At 32.3% G+C, this 22,349-nt stretch overlaps 1 protein-coding gene across 2 annotated transcripts; it reads left to right on the top strand.

The window, feature by feature from the left end:
* Positions 1 to 350: 350 nt before the first annotated feature.
* Positions 351 to 22,022, top strand: LOC139524778 (E3 ubiquitin-protein ligase TRIM71-like). Of its 2 annotated transcripts, none has more exons than XM_071319848.1 (3): positions 351 to 773; positions 16,184 to 17,421; positions 19,515 to 22,022. In XM_071319848.1, exons 2-3 carry the CDS (start codon positions 16,186 to 16,188, stop codon positions 20,172 to 20,174), a joined length of 1,896 nt encoding a protein of 631 aa, XP_071175949.1. In that variant the 5' UTR covers positions 351 to 773; positions 16,184 to 16,185; the 3' UTR covers positions 20,175 to 22,022. The 2 variants fall into 2 exon arrangements, with proteins under 2 accessions (XP_071175949.1, XP_071175950.1); XM_071319849.1 differs by lacking the exon at positions 351 to 773 and adding an exon at positions 6,178 to 6,340.
* Positions 22,023 to 22,349: the final 327 nt, after the last annotated feature.

Genomic DNA, 22,349 nt, shown 5'->3' with positions numbered 1-22,349 from the left:
TGTTCATCGGTTGACACATTTATCATTGAGATAGCAAAAAATGTGAAGGTAGCTTATCTCTTTCTTTTATATTCTTTTGAAATTTCATTGAAATAAATCTGAATAAATCTACATGTTAACAATAAATATTTTCTGCAGTTAGTATGATAACAAATTATTTTTACACAGCATACAACATAAATCTTTTTTCACAATTTAATTTCCTTAGTTCGAACCTGATATCTTTTAAATAGCATTGAATACTTTAAAAATTTGAAGGTGTAAAATTTTAAACCATTTTGAAAAGAAATATTTTAATGATTTAAAGTTTAAAAATTCCGATAAAAGAAAGTAAATCCGAAGATATTTTTACCATTTGCCCGTTAGTTTTAACAAACCGCAAGCCATAACGGTATTGTCATTGAGTAAAATCAATCAACCTTTTATAAGAATCTATAATATATATGAAAGCATGTGATCAAAATAAGCGATAAACCGCACCTCTGGTCCTTCTATTTCTTACTCAAAAGTCACTGTCTGTACATGTTTGTTTATAAAAATTTCTACCTGAATTCACCAGGTAATAAACTTGATCAATTGATCGTTGATCATTTAAAGTCTTGAACGTGGTATTTACCGTTCGGTCAAATTTTCAATACAATTTGCATGTGTGAATAAGGATTGTTATAAGATTCATCAGCCATTATATCTGTCTGTCAGATTCAGTTAATGGTATGTTCATAAGGAATCTACATCTTCACCAGAACAGCTGACCATTGACTAGAAAACGACAGGTAAGTCGATACACCTGTAAATACAAAATTATTGGAAACATAATGTGGTATCATACTTTTATTTGTAAATGCAAGGCATGCATTTTAATATATTTACATAAATATTTGCCAAATATGTTTATATATTCTCTTGATATATTAGCATGTACACTAAATTAATTCAAATTTCATGTTTAAATTAAGTGGACGACGTTGCAAATGTAAACACATTCAAGTCAGAACTTAATTTCTATCATACAATACCATGCCCACATTGTTGATACCTTTGTAGATGTTCAGTGGAGGCATGTAATTAATGGTAAAACCTTTAGTAACGGGTTGTACATAAATAACCGCATATTACATGTATAACAAGTAAGCTTCATTCATGTGAAAATCAATAGTCCATTGTATTGAGTATAGTTATGCATTCGTTTTATTAAGGAAGTTGTGCTGTTATTTCATACAGAAACTATTGGTTGTGGAAAAGTACATTAGAGTCGGTCCTTCACTCTTCACGTACTTTAAAGGAAAATAACGTTTCTTTAAGAGACCCAAAATGAATATAGATTTTAGCAGATACGATATGCCAAATAAAGATTTTAGCATATACAATATGCCAAATAAAGATTTTAGCACATACAATATGCCAAATACAGATTTTAGCATATACAATATGCCAAATAAAGATTTTAGCACATACAATATGCCAAATAAAGATTTTAGCACATACGATATGCCAAATAAAGATTTTAGCATATACAATATGCCAAATAAAAAAACCTTCGAGTAGATATAGAGCAAATCTAACGATTAACGATATATATCTGTTTAATAAACTGCATATATTTTCCTGTAAATACTAAATAAAAGTATATTTTAAATGTATTTTGATGACTTGAAATTGTAAATCTGCAAGTTTCTTGACATGGAGAAGGTGTTATTGACTGCTGACGTTCATGTGACACGAACTCGACCAAACAAATACTAACAATAGAAAACAAACATTTAGTATTGAATGACACTCTACAGTGTATATACACATTATATAATATACAAACATGACTTATTTAATTCTGCTTACACAAATAAAAGCATTTTAAGATTGAAATTTTGAAAAATCTGAAGTATCTTGTATACATGTATGCTTGCATTTTGAGTTTTAAAATGTCGTATGATACAAAAAGTTTGCTTTATCTTTTGAACGTTGTAAACTAATGAGTTTTAAAATCTTCTTTGTTTCTGTGTTTTCACTTCTTTTTTAATAGTCTATGCCGAAGTGATGTCTATCGTGGTTGTATTGCTAGTATTTCCGTCTTTTAAATTATGAAAGAATCTAATTCATCAAGGAGCAGATTTTAATTGATAAATCAATGCGTCCTATTCACATATTTAAAGATCTTATAGTTGATGTATCAACCAATCTGTATAGTGTTTTCAGTATTCTACCAAGTCATAAATTGCTTTATTATTGCTTTTTATGTTAAGATATCAGTCTTGGAGACTTTATGTAAGAACAGGGTGTTGAATGCATGATTTTATCAATTAAAATCCTGTCCTAGTGAATTCCTGATAACTTTGAATTTGTTTGATAAAACCCCATACTGACTACTTTCTTCAAATCCGTATTACAAATTCATTGAGAATGTAAAGGAGAAGGAAATCAATATTGAACTCGGGCAGTTTCCTCGGACAATACTGTTTTCTTTGTCATATACATTAAAGGTTAATGCTGGTTGCTAATCATCCACTGTTTATATGGTAAGGACGATATGTAGCTCAAACCATCTCATCTGAGACCACACAGCACAATAAGAACAATCGTCCAACCGAACAGATCTTTTGAATAAACACCTCGCCTTTGCTGATCCTTTTCTGGTTATACACAACAGTATAAGAAAAGTATTATACTTATCTATAAGATTAAACTGTTATAATTGTCAGCTAGGGGTTATATACGTATTAACCTTTATAAATATTTGATTAATTTTTCGTGCCTTGACAAGGCACAGATCACGGATCAATTACTTTACCTGGTGGGACATCTCGGTAAATACAATACCTACGTTGCTAGTACTATTTATTTGAATTTGAATGATTTATTGTACATTTCAAAAGATAGCCTGCATTGTTCTCTGTACATCTAATCCTTCCTATAGATCACCTATACAAACCTATAGAATTTATAACTTTTACTTGACCATTGTGATTCTCCCCGAGTCTTACTCTCAAGCAATGTTAATATTATATAATGATGGGGTTCTTGTTTCAAGTGGTACATACTCAAGGGACACGTACTTATGAGTTATTGGTATACAAGAGATAGAACCACCTTGAAAAATTGGAATGTTTGTTTTGAAGAAATAGGTTGACATAAAATAAACGTGCAAGGTCTTAATGTCATTTTGATAAGGTTTTCTAAAAAATCGGTTATATATAGACGTGATGTTTTTATCTTGCTTAAAAGCATCCGGTCTCGGGCCAGTCTATTATCAGTTGTGACCGTGCTCTAGTAAATTGTACAGTTTTATCTGTCTCCTTTACATACCAGTATCTTTTAGTGATTTCTAAAACGTCCCGGAAGTTAGCACCAGCCAAGCAGTCTGAGGTTTACTAGTTTCTGTGGTTTTGAGTTACAACTAGATGTTTATCTTTTAGCGAGTAAGCACCATGGTCATTGCTTCAATTTTGTTGACCTGCCTACGCCAGTTGCTACAGCATCGGTTTTTTAAAAATATTTCCTTCAGATATTTTGATGTCATTTTGTTGTGTGCATATGACCAGTTCTTTGCTCACCATGTACTGACTTAATTCGAGAACTTATGGTTATTTCTTTTACTCTTTACGACCAATCTGTTCTGAATTGTAGACCAACAAAAAACATTTATGCTTTAATAATTCTCATATTAATAATTAATTCCAAGCATTTAATGACTCGTCGTGTTTTCGTTTTCACTACTACTGTACATCTGTAGATAATTTGATACGAGACAGTTGTCATTTAATCAAATTTACTAAATTACATACGGAAGTCTGCATTGTGACACTTTGGTTGTTCTGACTATCGAGTGATGATTAGTTATTCATTGATTGATATCTACCTAGGGACAGGTGCTTGTTAATGCATGTATTGATCTTCGGTGACGTCGTTTTGTGCTAACTCAATAATCAGCTTCATTTAGTCACCAGAAGTAATGCAGAAAAGTGTTTTGAATACCAAGCATGCCATGTATGTAAATGTTGACTGCTACAAAAAGTGAAAAGTACAGAATGTTTTACATGGCATGAAACATCTCTTCGTGGAAACATTTTCTTATGACTTAAACATTTGATATATGATTACATAAACAAAATAGATATAGGAAGATGTGGTGTGAGTGCCAATGAGACAACTCTCCATACAAATAACAATTTAAAAAGTAAACCATTATAGGTTAAAGTACGGCCTTCAACACGGAGCTTTGGCTCACACCGAACAACAAGCTATAAAGGGCCCCAAAATTACTAGTGTAAAACCATTCAAACGGGAAAACCAACGGTCTAATCTATATAAACAAAACGAGAAACGAGAAACGAGAAACACGTATATATTACATAAACAAACGACAACTACTGTACATCAGATTCCTGACTTAGGACAGGTGCAAACATTTGCAGCGGGATTAAACGTTTTAATGGATCCAAACCTTCTCCCTTTTTCTGAAACAATAGCATAACATCACAACAAAGAAAAACATACGATAAAATATCAATTGGCAGACTTAACTCAATCAAAAAAAGGCCATTTACCTATAATTTCTACATGTTAAATCTGATGTTTTTCAAAAGACAATAGTTTTAACGCTATTTTGTATAAAATGAATTAAGGCCAAGTCAGAAATTGCGCAGAGGAAAATTTTGGTACACAAACATCTAGTTTTATCCCTGTGTCATGTAAAATGACCGTAAAACAGGTTACTCGGCCTCTTTTATGTTAATACGACTGTCTAGAATTCAGGAACCACGAGCTCGTCAGTGATGCGGAATTTAGTTTTAACAAAGGATGATTTAAAGTTTATTGAATTGACTGCGAAGAATTAAGACATTGATCATATTATATGGACATTTGGTTATTGAGTTATAGTTTTAAGTGCATTTACCACACTCCTTGCTTTGTTCCGATTCTTATAACAGTAATCATGGCTACTTTTGATGGTCCAAGTAACACGTATACAAGACTGATTTATAACAAAATGTTAAGAATTTTCATGTCTGTCTTCACTCATGTCAAATCATGCTTTTTTTTTTTTTACCGATAAGGCATATCTGCGATTGTTTAAACATTTAAACAGTAATAACTAATAAAACAGTACAATGAAAAAACATTTGTATTAATTCAGTTTTGTTAATAAGTGAAATGTATACACGTGTGTCTATGGTGTGGTCTCTTACGGTAGAATTAAACAATGTCATGGTACTATCGTAGTGTATTTAACATGTGATTTGAATGTTCTTGATTTTTTGTATAGATTTGAGAAATAAATTTATCATACTGACGTCTATGTACCTTTGGAAGGTTACTTTGTCTTTGCCTTAATGGTTTCGTTACAAGGAACTCGCTTTAAGTGAGGATAGTGTGTATGTTTGATATCCGGTCAAACAAAAGGCTAGAAGTTGTTCTGTTGCTTTACTAAGTAAGCAACATTAATGGTTAATAACAAAGACAGAGAATAAGTAAACATTTTAGCAGATGGGTCGAAACATATATTCCTGTAGACTGTATATATAAGCTAGCAAACTTAGTAATAGAAGAAAATGGGTAAACACACGCTTTACAAAACTAGACAGAAACACAGCTTTATTTGCCACAACCTTTAGGAGTTTTTTTCTCATTAGAAAAGGTGCATGTCAACAACAAAAATGTTCCTTTATGCATTCGATTTATAAAATTCTACTCAAATGATTTTTTGGCAACCATTAGTTATTTTTTAAGTTTAACTAAGTACAGCGCAAAAAATAGGGAGATATAGTATGATTGTCAACGAAACAACTTTCTATTAGTGTCCATCTGCTATCCATTCGCCTAGTCCATCCATCAAGTTTCATCTGCATTAAAGTTTTAATCAGTTAGTACATGTATTCAATAGTAAAAGGACGAAATATAAACCATTGAATTTGTGTATTTATTCAGACAGTGAAACGGTTCCATTCATGCTTGCCAATTTAATAATAAAAAAAATTCCATACCATAGAACCATGTAATTGTGTGAAAAACAAAATGTCAGTGTTCACATGTGATACATAGAGCTTTATATTTATTGTAAATTAAAACTATCATAAACAAGTACATGCATATCTATTACACCTCTAAATAGGTCAACAATAATTCAATACAAAACATTCATTACATACATGTACACCTTAAAGAACGTAAGTTTTGGTAATTAAACAAAAGTACCTTGCCATGTACGTACAGGATGGAAATATAAACGCAGTGATTTAATACATTTTCAACAGTTTCGCGCGATATCAGTTACTATGACAATAACATTTAAGCATTGTAGTTTTTTTCTGAGATTCTAACATATCAAGACACCATAGTATATGTGGTAAGTTTCCTTGTAAGTATTGTGGCAGAAAATGTATATGTATTTATATGTTTCTGATTGTAGCAAATCAGGGATAAGCAAAAAGGTTATTTATTACCTCTCTATGAAATTAAATGAAACACATGGGGGTCTCCGATCTACTATTGATTGGTCATTGTAGTAACCTCAAATTCGTGCTGAAGACATCTTAATATGTAGTCAGGAATTGAATACAATTTTATTCCAATTTTATGGCAAAGAGCTCCATATGTGTATATAACAAAGGTTTCGTTCACAGGATTTACTACATTTGTATCACCAAAATTGTTCGCGCGCCCCTCAACATGAGACCTATATAACATGAGCCCTAATTATCTATTAAAATATCCATACTATTTCAATTCTCAATACTTCTGCTCTTTGTGAAAATTATGTAAATGAAAAACAAAAAATTTCATCTTAAACCACAAGAAAATAGGGTCCGACTTTTAAATGGCTTTTCAATAAAAAATGTAATAGTAGAATACCATTGATTTTGAAATTTGATCTAAACATTAGTTTATACTAAGTCGAGACCTAATTCATTCCATTAACACGATTAAAACGTCAACAAGAAGTACCTTGTATAAGTCACAGACCTTTAATTGTCTACAGCACACCCCTGTCGAATCACTTCCACAAATACAATAAGTAAATATTTCATATATTTTAATTAAATCTATTAAATATGACAATACTGTGAAATTGAAGGATTGTGCGAATTACTTTTCACATTTGACATAATAAAATAATACAGATTTTGTTTGTTTAAACTTTATATGAGCTAGGTATGGCAAGTTTGAAACAACATATTTTCAAATGAAATTAACTTATCTTTTGTACAAATAAAAAATGGTCATGCGGGGGTAGCTTATCGATTGTGTTGTGTGATTCACGCGCATTAGTTTACCTAAATTCTTATTATAAAACTTAAAAATTGGTATAACATCGCAATAATCAACAAAATATGCATATTTTTTGGCATTGAAAAATAGAATGGCATGGTTCAATTATGTGTGATTTTTCCTTCAAGCAAGCAGTGATAAAAGGTGAGTTGTAATGCATTTAACAATTATAATTTCGTTTTTTTAATATCTGATCAAAATTCTTCCGGGGAGTGCTACTACATCTTGTAGATCTGTGTTAAAAATGAAAATATTTTATTACTGGGAGACAATGATAAATTAAGTATGTATTACTTCTTTTTAAGTTTGATAAATTCTGTCTCTAACGTGACCTCTGATAGACAAGAGAACCTATTAACTACTTCAACAATATTGAGTTGAATAGTACTATTCGTTTTTGTGTTTCGTCTTGTGTGAGTTGATAAAAATGATAAGGGTGAATTAACACAAAAAATCTCCCGAAAAAAAGGGATAAATGACGTTCTTTGTACTGCTATTTCATCAAATGTTTTCAACAGTGAAATTGTTCGTTCTGTCAGTTCACTAAAAGTTTGTCACATCGAAGTTCTTCCTTCTGACATTTCATGAACAGTTTTCAAAACTGTGATATCTTTCGTTCTAGCAGTTCACTATAGTTTTCCAAATTGATTGTCTGCGTTATGGCATTCCACTGAAAGATTTCGTCATTGATTTTCTTCCTTCTGGCAGTTCAAAAGAAGGGTTTAAGACTTTGTCAGCTATACTATAGCCTTTAAAAGGTGGTACCAAACACTACAGGGAGATAAATCTGCAAACTGCTATATGTCCAATGAAATTTTTCTGGAGAATCGCTTGGTTCAAGTTTTTTGTATTTTTTATATTTTTGTCAAAGGGTCAAAGTAAATATTTTTGACAAAGTTTTATGAAAATTAAAAGAGCCAAATTTAGTCAATGTGTTTGATACCACTAACATCGTTATACATGTAACGGTATTTAAATAATAACCAAGACGGATTTGGTCAATCAATCTGAACTTAGAATAGATAGACTTGCTCAAGAAATGTAAGAGGATATGATTTTATGCTAACGTCTACAAGTGCTAAATAAAAGATTTCAACAACTTGTATATATAAAAAGAAGATGTGATATGATTGCCAATGAGACAACTATCCAAAAGAGACCAAATGACATAGAAATTAACAACTATAGGTCATCGTACGGCCTTCATCAATGAGCAAAGCCCATACCGCATAGTCAGAAATAAAAAGGCCCCGAAATGACAAATGTAAAACAATTCAAACGAGAAAATTAACGGCCTAATGTATGTAACAAAAAGAACGAAAAACAAATATATAACGCATCAACAAACGACAACCACTGAATTACAGGCTCCGGACTTGGGACAGGAACATACATACAGAATGTGGCGGGGTTAAACATGTTAGTGGAATCCCCCTCCCCCACTAACCTGGGAAAGTGGTGTAACAGTACAAAATAAGAACGATCTATAAATATCAGTTAAGAAAGGCTTATCTCATCAGATGGATACAAGTAGAAATACTACACAAAGTGGACGAGGCCGGGTTCTTGTATATCACAACAACAAAAAGACACTAAGTACAGATCTGAGAGTACTCGCAAGTACTGACATGGCGATTGTTATTTCCGATTTTGCTTCTAAAACAGTGATATTGTTTGCCTTAAATTAGTGGAGAATAAAGGCTTTTTCCCCTGGAGAAGAATCCCAATTTGAAAAAAAAGGGCTTAAAATTATTCCTAAAAAGACAACTTGTTTCCCAATTAGTGCAGTCTCAGTAGTAATTATGCATGAATACAAACTGAAAAACACTCATTTAAACAATTTTCTTGCCTAAAATGACTATATGTGCACATTTGAGGGTCTATTTATGTATCATCACTGACAAAATATGGTCTGACTCTTGAAAATGGGTCTGTAAATTGAAGTTTCAGTCAAATTCATGGTTTATTTTTTGATGAAAATGACGCATATTTTTCCAATAAAAAAGAGTAGAGGTAGTTTTGAAAAAGCCAAGAATATCACTGTAAAATGAATTCAGGTGACATCTCCATTTCTTTCAAAATTTTGTCCAGACATGCCTTATAAATAGGTTCCGTTGACACATATACAGGACAAACGTTTTATAGAACACCACAGACACGTACCTGTCTAATGTTCTATAAAATTGAAGGAAAGTTTTAAAACATATACCTTTTACAAACAATCAAAATCCCATATAATCACACCCATTTATACAAACATAAAGTTTCTTTCATATGTTTTTCTTATCGTATCATTTGTCAGTTTGATCAAACAAATTGTTATATTAAAAAGACAAGTGCAATTTCGTCAATATATGTTTTATATTTTTTTCTCTTCATATTGACAGAATATGTAATAACCTCAATAATGCTAAATGGGAAGAATTATTGTTAAAACGACGTAAAGGCTAGCTAGCTTTGTTATAAACTTTTATACTGGTATTTCAAGTGCTTCCTAGTTGCGTGACCTTCTTCATTTTCCGATTTTATCATTTAAACTTAAAAGAATAATCAGATTACTAATTCTGTTTTTAAATTATTAAAATTGTCTATATTACAACAGTTTTAATTGTGTACGAGTATAAGTATTTGGGCTCCATTTAATAACCTTTTAGAGATAAAAGAAATATACCCTACATACATTTTTGCGTTTAAATATTTTGTCATTTAAAACTTTTTAAAGATAAAAAAGGACGATTTCTATAATTGCTTAATTTGACAATTTACAAGGTAAAGAATTTTATAACTTACTTCATTTAAACCAAAGAAGATTGTAATAGATAATTGTTTTAGAATTTAGTTAGATTTATCGACGTAATAATTGACACTTCAAATGACTTGGGTCCTGATCATCGATTCACAAAATTCTTAAGTATTGGCAGAATTCATGAAGTTTAAGAAAACTAAATGTGTGCAGTTACTATACCAGACGATTAAAAGTTGCTGGCTCCGCTGAAAGACAAGTTACTAGTTGTTGGACTTCCACAAGGCAATACTCAGCTAAAGGTATATTTTGAAAGACACACAGGTTTTCTCGTAGTGATCCGCAGTAGTGACCTATACATTTACATTGTTTTGTAATCTTGTGTTGTCAGATGGAAACATGTGCTGTAGTCTGCACCAGCATTGACACGTTGTCAGACTAACTTCTTCTTACGATAAACCTATGCTTATGATGTAGTTACGTCTGGTCTTATTTGGCGAAAGCTTCTTTCCTCCTAGGGTTAAGCCCGTGATGTACTTTTTTTCTATACATACCCAATGTACCCATGTGTTCCAGTTCCAACCAATTAACTTCTCTCAGCACACAGACTAAATTCGGTTGTCAATTTCTTACTACTTTGCCCTTGTTTAGTATTTGCATGAAATATCTACCGTTTAGATAATATGCAACTAATAATTAAAAGTGTACCAACTAGTGTTTTAAAACTAGCACACCTTTTTGTTTAAGGGCTTGCTGAAGCACGCCTACGGGTACAGGATTTTTTCGCTGTGTTGAAGACCCATTGTTGGTCTCGGCTGTTTTCCGCTGTTTGGTCGGTTTGTTGTCTATAGATCTCGTTGACACATTCCCCATTTCCATTCACAATTTTATTGCTCGCTGATGTTGTGTGTGCTGCTGGGACGTAAAATCACAGCAATCAATGAATAGATAGTCTGCGGTTTAATCATTCTATTTAATTTTGATATGTTGGAGTAAATTCAATAGAATCAGTCCGGAATACAAATTATAAATAAATCATTCATTAATATTTTACTATATATTTTGATGATCTCGTTTGACAGTGGTTTTTAGATTTCAAGATCAATTGATCTCTTTGCCACACAGGTGCTTTTAATGGACGAAAATATACAAAATCTATCACGGTACTCGATCAAAATTGACACAATTTAATATACAACCCTTTGTCATGGCAGTTGTACCATGGCCAAAATTCATATAACAAATACACCTCTTATCGATATTGTTCTATCAAGCATATATCCATTACTATTAAGTTTGAATAGTATTTTTCTGTTACAAGGTGCACTACTATTATCAATTGTTCAGTTGAAGGCTGCATTGTATTTTTGTTTATTTTACACGATTGAATCTAGGTTTTGAAGTTCTGATATTAAAATGGAGTCACTCCTACCCCAACGTATAACAATACGTGTATAAAGTAAGAAAACGTATGATTTCCTAAAAGAGGGTTCTCATGTTTATTGCTATTTGTTTGTTGTTCATATTTCGTAATCAAAAGCTATATGTACACACATATTGAGTATTAGGTTTAATGCAAAAGTAATTTTAAACCTAAAATTCACATCCATTGTTATTCCTGGTGTTATTCTATCGATAGAAATAACGATGAAGAGAATAGAGTCTCAAAAGTTTAACCTCGTCTGATTTTGGGGTGTTCCTACATTATGTAAGTCAGGTATCTCATGAAAGATTGTCTATTGTTGAAAATATAGTGCACATTTTGTTTATTTCAATTAAAATTGAGAATGGAAATGGGGAATGTGCCAAAGAGACAACAACCCGACCATGGAAAAAAACAACAGCAGAAGGTCACCAACAGGTCTTCAATGTAGCGAGAAATTCCCGCACCCGGAGGCGTCCTTCAGCTGGCCCCTAAACAAATATATACTAGTTCAGTGATAATGAACGCCATACTAATTTCCAAATTGTACACAAGAAACTAAAATTAGTCTATGTTTTAGTTTTTAATACTTTAAAACATTGGTTGTTGACGGCAGGTTTTTCCAAGTCTCTGTTAGGTTTATTTATTAAATGTTTGGACTTTGAGATTTTTATATTATACTTGGCATAGGTATATATATAATACACGCTTGTTTTCTGTAAATGAAGACTTTAACCACCTTAGTGTATTTTCTGGTTTTATTGTGTTGAAGGTTTGCTGTCACACAGATCTATACCAGACGTCATTTATTATTCCCGTTCGTTTCTTTTTTTTATATCTGTGACTAATCCACGAAACCAAGTTATAACAGTAACATGAATACACTAAGTGTCCATGTTTATATTTTTCACTTTTATTTTACTTTAAACATACTAAATGTCAAGTGAAAAATATAGAGAGAAAAGATCGTAAAATGAATTATTTTAACGTTCATGTTCCCACTTGTTCTGAAGTAAATTACATCCTTAATAAATGGAGCGTCAACTTTCCATTAACTTTAATTTAATATCGCCATTTAAATTTTTTTAGAATATATTAACGATTTTATACATGAAAACAGTTGTTTAAGATTATATCTAGATTGATGGTGTAAAGGTACTGGACAACAAAAAATGTACCATAGTTAATATACATAAAATGTACCATAGTTGATATATACATAAAATGTACCATAGTTGATATATACATAAAATGTACCATAGTTGATATATATGTTACAGTAAATAGGTGAAATTAGGAATTACATGTAATTACTAAAATTTAGGAATTACAGGTAATCCCCGATGCACTTAGTTAATACAAGTAATTCCTGAAATGGCCCAGTTATTACCAGTAATTACTAATTTTAAAATGAATTTTTACACCTATTTACTGACTACTAAAATAATGTTGTATGATGGTCAGATGATCAAAAGTTGTGGTATTACTAACTAGAAGATCAGTTAGTACTCTTAAATTATTGAATGGTTCATCTGTATTCAAAATATCTTGAATAAATAGGGACTTTCAAATATTTGGTTAAATCAGAGTAACTTTAGTTTTAATCCAAAATGGTTAAAGTTAAGCATTATACAGATAATTTTTGACCAATTTCAACACACATGGAATTCAGAAATGGAAAATTCTCCCAAAGCATTATTTTTAACTTAAAAAAAAAAAACTTTGAGTTTGAAGAATATTTAGACTTATTACCTTATAAAGATCAGATAACGTTGTGAAGGTTAAGAACTGGAATGAACTGTTATATGCATTAGCTTCGAGATATAAAAATAAATAAATATATATTTGTTTGTTTGTTAAATCATTAATAAAAATGATACCGTGAAATTATAATTCACTGTTAGTAGCCAATCTAGTTCTATTTTGTTAAATTAGCTGAGAAACAAGGTTGATGAATTGTGCACTTGCGAGTGAATATTTGGACCTCATTGAATACGTATTCATGTGACATTCAATTCAACCCCTAGCTGAAGAATGGTTAACGATGTATTAAGCTATTAAAATTGTAAGGGTTTTGCAGAACAAATAGTCTTGCCTACTTTTGCTGTTAATCGCAGGCTCAACAAAAATCAGGAAAAAATATTAAAATTTTCCTCTAGATACTATCTTTTGACTGGTACTATAAAAAGCTTCTGTCAAAAGTGGGTAAAAATCCAGGATGGTTTATAAAATCTAATGTTTTAAAAACTTTAACTGCATAAATGTTAACTGGGAAAAAACTAGTTTAACACCGCCACATTATGTATGTATGTGCCTGTCCCAAGTCAGGAGCCTGTAGTTCAGTGGTTGTCGTTTGTTTATATGTTACATATTTGTTTTTTGTTCATTTTTTAGCTCACCTGGCCCAAAGGGCCAAGTGAGCTTTTCTCAGCACTTGGCGTCCGGCGTCCGTCGTCCGTCGTCTGTCGTCCGTCGTCTGTCGTCCGTCGTCTGTCGTCCGTCGTCGTCTGGCGTCGTTAACTTTTACAAAAATCTTCTCCTCTGAAACTACTGGGCCAAATTTAACCAAACTTGGCCACAATCATCATTGGGGTATCTAGTTTAAAAAATGTGTCCGGTGACCCGGTCAACCAACCAAGATGGCCGCCATGGCTAAAAATAGAACATAGGGGTAAAATGCAGTTTTTGGCTTATAACTCAAAAACCAAAGCATTTAGAGCAAATCTGACGGGGTAAAATTGTTCATCAGGTCAAGATCTATCTGCCCTGAAATTTTCAGATGAATCGGACAACCCGTTGTTGGGTTGCTGCCCCTGAATTGGTAATTTTAAGGAAATTTTACTGTTTTTGGTTATTATCTTGAATATTATTATAGATAGAGATAAACTGTAAACAGCAATAATGTTCAGCAAAGTAAGATTTACAAATAAGTCAACCTGACCCAAATGGTCAGTTGACCCCTTTAGGAGTTATTGCCCTTTATAGTCAATTTTTAACCATTTTTCGTAAATCTTAGAAAAATCTTCTCCTCTGAAACTACTGGGCCAAATTAAACCAAACTTGGCCACAATCATCATTGGGGTATCTAGTTTAAAAAATGTGTCCGGTGACCCGGCCAACTAACCAAGATGGCCACCATGGCTAAAAATAGAACATGGGGTAAAATGCAGTTTTTGGCTTATAACTCAAAACCCAAACCATTTAGAGCAAATCTGACATGGGGTAAAATTGTTTATCAGGTCAACATTTATCTGCTCTGAAATTTTTAGATGAATCGGACAACCCGTTGTTGGGTTGCTGACCCTGAATTGTTGTAGTTTTAAGGAAATTTTGCTGTTTTTGGTCATTATCTTGAATATTATTATTGATAGAGATAAACTGTAAACAACAATAATGTTCAGCAAAGTAAGATTTACAAATAAGTCAACATGACCGAAATGGTCAATTGACCCCCTTAGGAGTTATTGTTCTTTATAGTAAATTTTTAACAATTTTCATAAAATTTGTAAATTTTTACTAACATTTTCCACTGAAACTAATAGGCCAAGTTCATTATAGATAGAGATAATTTTAAGCAGCAAGAATGTTCAGTAAAGTAAGATGTACAAACACATCACCATCACCAAAACACAATTTTGTCATGAATCCATCTGCTTCCTTTAATATTCACATAGACCAAGGTGAGCGACACAGGCTCTTTAGAGCCTCTAGTTTACATAAATAAGGCCGTTAGTTTTCTCGTTTGAATTGTTTTACATTGTCTTATGGGGGCCTTTTATAGCTGACCATGCGGTGTGGGCTTTGCTCATTGTTGAAGGTAGTCCATTTATCATGTTTATAAGTAATATAGGGGGAAAAGAAGATTTTTTTTACAATCTTTACTTTCGGATATTACCTTATGATCATAAACATTTAGCTTCTGTCCAAGTTTGATAGAAATCCAAGATATTTGGAGAAAGTTATTTTAAAGTTTTAAACCACAGTACATGATTGAGATTTTAGTTTAACAAAATTATGAAAATCAATTTTGGATTGATATCATTGTCTTGCATGCATATATTTACGAAGTTTCAAGACCTATAAAACAACCATTTTCCAGTTTCAATTCAAAAACACTAAAGAGTATGCACTTTTGATATGCCTTATTTTCCTACACCCTCAAGTAAGCTCCCTTAAAATCCCTACCCCTTTACTTTCTTATTTGGTATCTTGAGTTATGTTTTTAATTTTAAAACAAAAACATCAAGTTAGTAAATAGCTGTAAAAATGACAAAAAAAATCAGTAATTACCAGTAATCACTGAAACAACTAGTAAATACATGTAATTACTAAATTGGCTAGTAATTACAGGTATTTACTGAAATGTTTAGTAATTACGTGTAATTCCTAATTTCACCTATTTACTGTAACATATACATACAATGTACCACTACTGATAAATTTAAAGTGTTTAGGAAGTACTAACAAAGGAGTGCATAAGGTATATGTACAATCTGCATGTTCAAACAGAGAAAAACAAACATAGCTTATACGGAGATAGATACTGCTGTTTATTTAAGTATTACCTATATTCTATTCAGGTTTTTATATATTAAAAGGAGCGGATGCACATTCACTAATATTCTATCAGACATGGATAAGAACGGGAAACTTTTAGAAAATAACCATTGGTTCTGATATCTGTTATGTTAATATGGTTTTTATCTTAAAGAATTGGATGCACATTCACTAATATTCTTTCGTTTATTTTCCAGACATGGCTACGAACGGGAAACCTTTAGAAAATGGCCATGCATTCTCAGATGACATCAGTTTATGTGGAGAATGCACGAAAACTTTCGTAACACCTCGTTCTCTACCTTGCTTGCATACGTTTTGCAGCGCATGCTTGGAAGCTTACATTAAAAAGTCAATCGGAAGCAATGGTCAGAGATTTTTCCATTGTCCGACATGTGATATGGAAATTGATGTTCCGCACGACGCGTTACCAGGGCAATATGCTGCCTCTTTTCCAATGGATAGTTTTATGGAAAAATTAGTAGAATTAGTAGCTGCCTCGAGTTTAGACAAAATGTGTGATATTTGTGTTCGTAGAGAGGAAAAGGTTGCAGCTCAAAATTGGTGCATGGACTGTTTTGATGCGCTTTGTGATCCTTGTTTTAAAGTTCATGTTCATGGGAAAACTACATCGAACCATGCTGTTTTCCGCTCAGACGAATTGAGACAGATCCCTCTGGAAAACTTGATGAAAAAGAAAAACAAAGTTCCATGTGGTAAACATAACGAAACAATAACATTATTCTGTGTAGATTGTAGGGAGCCATTGTGCGTTCAATGCATGGCTGTTTCACACAGAAGATGTGAAAATGTAATAACAGTTGCAGACGCAATGACGTCACGGACGGATGTTAAAGATATTATGGATAGGCTAGACTCACTGAAGGATTCGGTCCATGGCACAAACGGGTTGGGAGAAAATGATAAAATATTAGAATCTAGTATTGACAGTGCTCAAATCAAAATCATTTCAGTGTGTAATTCCCTCGTCGAAAAAGTTCGAGAGGAACAAGACAAGTTATTAAGACAGTTAGAAGACACTGCATACAAAGCACGCAAAATTCTAAAAGGAAGGATAGAACCTAGGAAAAGTGGGACAAAAACAATTCAAGCTGCGCACGAGAGAATGAAGATATTAATGAAATATGGTAGTGATGTAGATATTCTGTTGGCATACAACCAAGTGAAGAAGCAGTTAGATTCTTGCCAGGGATCAGTTGCCGAACTTGACCCTAAAAGTATGGTTGTGAAAGTGAACTTTGACCTTGCCGAGAATGTTGACAGTTTCATGGCAGAGTTTAAAGCAGTAGGAAATCTGAGTATAGATGACAGTAGCGATGTTATTGGTCTAAATTCATGGGGCGTAACGTGTACCCATACGGATGACATTATTGTCACGGATTGTAAAAACAGACGGATTCAGAAGTTTAGCAAGGTAAGGGTTCAAATGAATCAAAAGAGTTTTAGAGCAAACGCCAATGAGATAGCAACCCTACACAATAAAAGTATTCAAGACTTGCAAATGTGTAATCAGATGTATACTGTATATCCTAGATTTCGTTTTAAAGATATTGTAAGGCAATTTAAATTTGTGAGGACTTAAAATCGATAATATAATTGTGTTGATAAAAAAATACACTCCCAAAACACATACACACAAGTAAGAGATAATTATGTGCACATAGATAGGATAGAAGTATCAAAGAACACGCTAATAAACATGCAACTGTCTAGGTGGCGACAATTTTTTTTTTAACAGATTCTCATAAAGTTTTTTTAAATCACAAATAAAATGGGTAATACAAATAACTGTGCATACAAGGCATTAAACTATTCTTATATGCACAATAGATATGCAATTCTCCATATACAGTATTAGTGGTCAAAACTACAGTCCTTAAAAGAGGGGCGAAAGATACCAGAGGGACAGTCAAACTTATAAATCACAAATAAACTGACAATGCCATAGCTAAAAAAAGAAAAAGACAAACAAGCAAATAATAGTACACAAGACACAACATAAACAAATAAAGACTAAGCAACACGAACCACACTAAAAACTAGAGGTGATCTCAGGTGCTCCGAAACTAGTAAGCAGATCCTGTTCCACGTGTTGCACCAGTCGCAGTAAGTTATAGTACACATATTTCTCATATTATTTGGCGATGGGAATGTTGTTCTTATCAGGAACTGGAGAGTAGAAGTGCATGCATAAATTGAAATGTAAAATACAATATATACATTATACGTAAATCAATTCGAAGTGTAATATACAACATAATTGATTTTCTTAGTTCAAAGCACTTATTTTGTTTAACCTGCGCAGGGATTGTCAAATAAAAAATATATATTAAAGTATTTAAATTTGATCGAAAAAGAACAGCCCAACCCAAGTGTTCAAGTGTCGTGGTTTATAACATTAAGGATTCTTATTTAAAAGGAGTAGCAAAGAAGGATGTTTTAAAAACACTTACAATCAAACCTACTAACAAATACATGATTTATGTCCCTTAATCATGTTGTTTCACACTCAGTTGAAACTTAGTAACAACGTCTCGACCATTAAGCTGACATGTCAGAGCAGTAGTTAAACTATCTTTATTACAGTGTAATCATCGTTATAATTGTTAAGTTCGTGTGTTATTATAGTTTGTCTACCCATGTGTAAATATTAGCATTAGACTTATTTTTACAAGAAGTAGCAATTATATAGTTTCCTTTCTGAGTCTCGTATACATATCAGATTTCTCGTTTTCAGACAAGGACATTTGACAAGCGTTGTCCTTAAAATTGATAGAAGATATTTATAACTGAAGTAATTGTGGTATTCATTGGTATCCCGACTGTTGTTTTTTGCTGTTGTTTCAAAACAACTCCTGAAGCCTTAGAGATAACATGACAGTTAACGTTTCAATAATCGTATATGCATTAACCTTGGAATCTTGCTGAAAAATAAAAAAAAATCTTCTCCAATAGTGACCTTTCGAAATATTGTTTTAGATCAAATACTGGATAAATTAACCAATGGAAACTATAGACAAGTGTCAAATGAAGTAAACTTTTGTTGAACCTGATTTGTATTGACCTCTAGTGAATAAATCCTTAAGTCACACCAGTTTAATTCTTGGTTGCTTTTATTTTTTGTTTGTTTGACACATGGCATTCTTGGCAGAATGAACAGTTGATGTCAAACATAGAATTTGATTGGCAAGGCCTTTAGATCGTAGATGTTTCTCAATCAGTATCCAGGCACATTGATATTTATAGTGTGTCTTTCTATGTTGTGATGTTACAATATTGCTTCAGATAAGGGTGAGGGTTTGGTACCATTAACACGTTTAAACCCGCTGCAGTTGTTTGCACCTGTCCTTAGTCAGGAATCTGATGTTCAGTAATTTGTTGATGTAGTTGGCACTCATACTGTATGATCTTCTTATATCTATATAAAGAATGCTAGACACCTGTATCAGTATGATTTAGCTCTGGCTTGGAGTACCATTCGTTTTAATAATTCAATTTACATTTCAGTTTGGAGATCTAGTGGACTACGTACAACTTGAAGATGAACCACGTGATATTACTACTATTGGACGCAATGATGACGTTGCTATTACATTGGTTGGGAAGTTGATTATCTTCTTGTCAACCCGGAAATCAATGCAGCTTCTAAAACGTGCGAAAACAGAAAGGCAGTATGATGGCATTGCATTTTCGTTCAAGGATTCCTTTTTAGTGGTTAGCTCTATCAGGGATTGCTTAGTAGACCTCATACAACTTGGCGGGGAAGTCATTCGTTCCATACATTCAGATACTGTTGGGTCACCGCTTTTCAGAGAGCCACGTTATGTAGCTGTGTCACCAGATGGCGCTATTGTTGTGTCGGATGTAGAGCAGGGTACAGTCATTTCATTTGACAACTATGGGCGTGTACTTTCCCAGTACAGACCAGAAAGTGGAAATGGATTAAAGAAACCGCAGGGTGTTAGTGTTGACAAAATTGGCAACATATTTGTTGCGGACAATGGCAACAATAGGGTCCAACTCTGCACAAATGATGGAGTCTTTCAAAGGAATGTTTTGGGACACGAGAGCGGATTGGACAAACCGGTTGCCATAGAAGTCAGCAGTAGCAATAGGATGATAATCGTTCAGAATGATGGCATGGTGAAAGTGTTCAGTTACTCCTGAAAAATGATTAAAGAAAGCCAAGCGGAACGCATACAGAACTTAACAGAGCAAACCGTAGCGAATATAATAGAGTAAAAGCTGTGAAATGAGTAGGAAAAAACAGCTTCATAATCAGAATTTATATACAATGAATGCTCGGTAAAGTCATACATTATTAAAATTGTAAGAACAGCTTATAATCTTTCTAGTGTGATAATTATATATTATACCTCTAAATGCCTTTTTGTAACTTCATTATAAGTACAACAGAGTTCTTTTTCATTCATTGCCAAAATGTAATTTTATAACGTAAGAAACCGATCGTAGATAGTTTTAACATGCTAAAATTTTCATTGTAGACAAAGTTTTCTTTTATGAATATTTTAGAAATGATAAAATAGAATGATTTAGATATTTTGTCCTTGTTACACATATAATTTAAGAATGTACATTTCAACAAAATATATAACAATTAAAATAAAATTCCTATAAAACCAATTCACTTAGGGTTTTAATCTTATCCAAGTACTTTTGAAATTGTACTGTCAATATTTGTATAACGATCACTTTTGACTGATTTATAAATTTAATTGAGTAATTAAGTTTTAATTTATTGCTCTTCTGTCAATCAAACTACTAATCTAAAATTCAACATATTCATACATGAGATGAAATTGTTAAGTAAATGTGAAGTGCACCTTTCATAATTTTTTGTTCTTATGTAATGTATGCACTTTTGAAAATAACTTTTTTTTTAAATATTATTTGAATTTTTACTTAGTCCCGAAATGGTCAAAGTTATTTTTTATCTTTTAATAAGAAAACTTTAGAATATTTTAAAACTGACAACGACACAACTGTCTACTTGACCATTTTATGTACCGTTATTTCAGTTTGTTTCGCCGTAACTTCAAACTAACTGGATATTAGTTCTGATTGATTGGTTGGTATTTAGCGCCACCTTCAGTATTTTTGGGATTTTTCGTGGTGGCCAGTTTTTAAGTCTGCAATATTAGGACAAGTCAGAAAGGCAACTATAGTCAAAGATGAATTCACGTATTTAGACTGGAGTTAATTACATCTAATATATGTCAAAGACAAAGTATATTTTCGTATTTTCGTAGAATTGTGATTATCACCTATCGACAAAATTAACCTCCGTTCAATAATTTGACATACATAAGTACGTCATCAATAGATGATAGCTGCTGAATGCAAAGATTTAGCATGGCACTCAAAGACGTTTTGACTTTATTTAAACACTTTGTACGCAAGAAAAGAGTGCTATAATTTGAAAACACAAATGTACATATTTTTCATTCACGTATATTATCAAATATACAATCTTAATTAATTTATATTTATATTTATTTATTCAATGCATGAACTTTGTATTCGGGTGTTATTGCATTTGTTCAATGTGATTTGTTAAAAAAATGTTCGTAGTAAAATACGGGTGGTTGCCAAACTCAATAAGTATCTGTGATCTTAACAGTGTCACGAAAGGAATATGTAAATTTTAAGTCTTCTAGTGAACAAAACTCATTTTGATCTGATAAACAAACAATGATGACTCATTTAAAAGTTTATATCATGTTAATATTAAAAATAGTGCAATTATTATATTTCATTTCCCTAATCATTATATTTAAATTATAGACCATTAACCAACCATCTTGCCATGTAGAGGCATATTACACATCCTATAAATACTATTGAGTTTTGCTAGATCTATGTATATTTTTGTTTAGTGTGTGACATAGTCTATATGGTAGAAAATAATGCACATTTGTTGGTTGTTTATTATGTGATACATCATTCCGTCCAATGATATTTTCATTCCGTCCAATAAACACATAAAACATTTAACTTGTATTTACTTTATTTATTTTAGCTATTTCTAAAATACTGTTGTATTTCAGCACGGACAAGGACTGCAGGATATAAGCAACAAAAACATGGGTACATGTGATACTGCCTGATTTACATTTATATCCACATAAATAAAGGCAACAGTTGTATACCGCTGTTCATAAGTCACAAATTCATACAGAGAAGACAAATCCGGGTTTCAAACCGAGGGAAACACATAACTGTAAAAGGAAAACAACGAAACAACATTACACTGCGCAACAAAAATAAACGACAATGCAACATGATACATAGAAACGAATTATTAGATAACACCTGACATAT

The sequence above is a fragment of the Mytilus edulis genome, chromosome 5 (assembly GCF_963676685.1).
Source record: "Mytilus edulis chromosome 5, xbMytEdul2.2, whole genome shotgun sequence".
Lineage (NCBI taxonomy): Eukaryota > Metazoa > Mollusca > Bivalvia > Mytilida > Mytilidae > Mytilus > Mytilus edulis.
The sequence above is the reverse complement of the archived record's forward strand: the minus strand, read 5'-3'. Positions and strand labels throughout refer to the sequence as shown.